This window comes from Corvus kubaryi, unplaced genomic scaffold (assembly GCF_017639235.1).
Source record: "Corvus kubaryi isolate FWS band 111438036 unplaced genomic scaffold, C.kubaryi_AGA036_p1.0 137, whole genome shotgun sequence".
Taxonomy (NCBI): Eukaryota; Metazoa; Chordata; class Aves; order Passeriformes; family Corvidae; genus Corvus; species Corvus kubaryi.
Genome location: NW_024580671.1, coordinates 4445554 through 4448111, shown reverse-complemented (window position 1 = coordinate 4448111; position 2558 = coordinate 4445554). Strand labels below are relative to the sequence as shown.

At 65.1% G+C, this 2558-nt stretch overlaps 1 protein-coding gene across 1 annotated transcript; it reads left to right on the top strand.

Annotated features, from left to right (window-relative positions):
* Positions 1-256: 256 nt before the first annotated feature.
* Positions 257-2306, top strand: MYF5 (myogenic factor 5). Its single transcript, XM_042017554.1, has 3 exons — positions 257-1152; positions 1637-1712; positions 1853-2306. Exons 1-3 carry the CDS (start codon positions 646-648, stop codon positions 2044-2046), a joined length of 777 nt encoding a protein of 258 aa, XP_041873488.1. The 5' UTR covers positions 257-645; the 3' UTR covers positions 2047-2306.
* Positions 2307-2558: the final 252 nt, after the last annotated feature.

Sequence of the window (2558 nt, the reverse complement as noted above, 5' to 3'; positions counted from 1 at the left end):
CGTTGGTGAGAGAACTTTAATTACAGGACAAAGCGCTCCTTGAGATAAATAAACACATCTTAGGTCTAAGAAGAAAGTTGTATTGTTTCAGGTTAGATCTGGATCACGGGCTGCGGGAGGTAAGGATATGCAAGTAGACACTGGAGGTGTCCCTCCCGAGGAAAACTGTGATGGGAAACATGGGAAACGGGAGATGGGAACATCGGGACGAGGAAGGGCTCAGTAGGAAATGTCAGTGGTTCGTGCGCGTCCAGTGCCCCTCTTTCTCTTTCCACCCCAAAACTGCAAATTCACAGACTTGGTTGAAAATTCGGAGATGTCGCAAGCAGTTCTTGGGAGGTCTTTCATTAGAAAAGTGCCCGTCTCTCGGCGCTCCAAAGGAGCGGTGCGGAGCAAATTGTCTCCTGGGGACTGGAGGGGGCTTGCCCAGACAGCTCCCGGCAGGGGCTGTGGTGGGATATGCTAATAAAGACTGGCCGCTGCGGACCAGCCTCCCTTTCCATGTATATATAAGGGCCCCCCGCATCAGCCGAAGGACACTTGGTCTCGGGTCGCTAATTACGGAGGAAATTGCCCCAGCGCGCTGCGGAGCGCCTCGCCGAGAGCCGGTGGCCGTCGTCCCGCACTGACGCCTCCGCAGCAGGGATGGAGGTGATGGACAGCTGCAAGTTCTCCCGGTCCGAGCTCTTCTATGACAGCTCCTGCCTCTCCTCTCCGGAGGGCGAGTTCCCCGAGGATTTTGAGCCCAGGGATCTGCCCCCCTTCAGCGCCCACGAGCCCCCAGAGCCCGCCTGCTCTGAGGAAGAGGAGCATGTCCGAGCTCCCACTGGCCACCACCAGGCTGGTCACTGCCTCATGTGGGCTTGCAAAGCCTGCAAAAGAAAATCCACCACAATGGACCGGCGGAAGGCAGCCACCATGAGGGAGAGGAGGAGGCTGAAGAAAGTGAACCAGGCTTTTGAGACCCTGAAGAGATGCACCACTGCCAACCCCAACCAAAGACTCCCCAAAGTAGAGATCCTGAGAAACGCCATCAGATACATCGAGAGCCTCCAGGAGCTCTTGAGGGAACAGGTAGAAAACTACTATCACCTGCCGGGACAGAGTTGCTCCGAACCGACCAGCCCCACTTCGAGCTGCTCCGATGGGATGGTAAGAGAGAGGCAGGAGTGATAGGGCTGTGGGGACCCCAGGACGGCCTGTGGGCAGGGCCCCCTCGGGTCAACGCCGTGGGACCGGTCCCATGGGTGTGGGACGGGCCGAAGTCATCCGGACATTAGGAACAGGCGGGCGGTTTGCCTCAGAGCAGGCCCCTTCCCAGATTTTGCGCTGAGCACGCACGTGGGCTATCCGGGGATGCATGGGGGGGCGGAGGTAGCGCTGCCCGAGGGCACCCTGCAGGCGCCCCAGCCCCCGGGGTTCTGGCGTCCCCTCTCCTGCCCGCTTAGTGCGGCCTTAGAGGGGTAAGGCTGGGGGAGACGGGGAAGGCGCTGCCCAGCGCCAGCAGCCTGGTTGGGGAGCGGCTGCTTCGCTCGCTCCCCGCCGGCCTTTATGGCCCTTTCCCTTAGCGGGGAGCGTCCCGCTGGCCCCTGGGCGGGGGCGGCGGGGCCGGCACTCGCCCCTCGCTGTCTTGCAGGCCGACTGTGGCAGCCCCGTGTGGTCGGCGAGAGGCGGCAGCTTCGACGCCGTCTACTGCGCCGAGATGGCCCACGGTAAGCCCGACTCGACCCGACGCGGCCTGGGGGGTAGAGGCGGGGCCCGGGGACCCCCCGCTCCCCGGGGCATTTGGGGGAGGCGGCGCCGCACCCCGCAGTAACGCGCTGCCGTGTCCCCGTCCCTCCCCTCGGCGCAGGGTACGCCGCCGATCAGAGCAGCGCCCTGTCCAGCCTGGACTGCCTTTCCAGCATCGTGGACCGTCTCTCCCCGGCGGAGGAACCAGGGCTGTCCCTCCGCGACGCCGACTCCCTCTCGCCCGGCGCCAGCATCGACTCGGGGCCGGAGGCGCCCGGGACGCCGCTGCCCCGACGGACCTACCAGGCGCTATGAGGGGCCGGAGGGCCCTCACCCCGCGCCTGCCGCCGGGGCCGCTGCCGCCCGCCGGGGCCGCCTCCTGCAGACGCTTCTCGGGCGAGAGGGGCAGCCCCGGAGCACCTGGGCCGCCGCTTCCCTCCTGGGCTGGAGGCAAAGAGCCCCTCCGGGCCCCGGCCCGGGATCTCCCGCATCCCGGCAGGCAGACCCCGCGGCTCGGGACACACGCGCTGCCCTGGAAACCCCGCTGCAAATAAAACGTGCTGTGAGAGAGCTGTCTGGCCGGCTGGTTCTTTAAGTGCATTCCCTGGCATGGGGGAGGGCAGCGAGACTCGGCTGCGGGGCGCCCGCCAGCATCCCTGTGGAGCCCCCACCCAGCCTTGGTCGCCCCTCGGCTCCTGCCTGCGGGGCACCCGCCTCACCACGGCGGGCCCAAGCCGGCACGTGGAGTGTCTTGCTGGGCTGGGGCCTGGCAGCTTTTTTCTTATTCCACCAGTGCATATTATTCTGAGACCCCTCATGGAGCAACA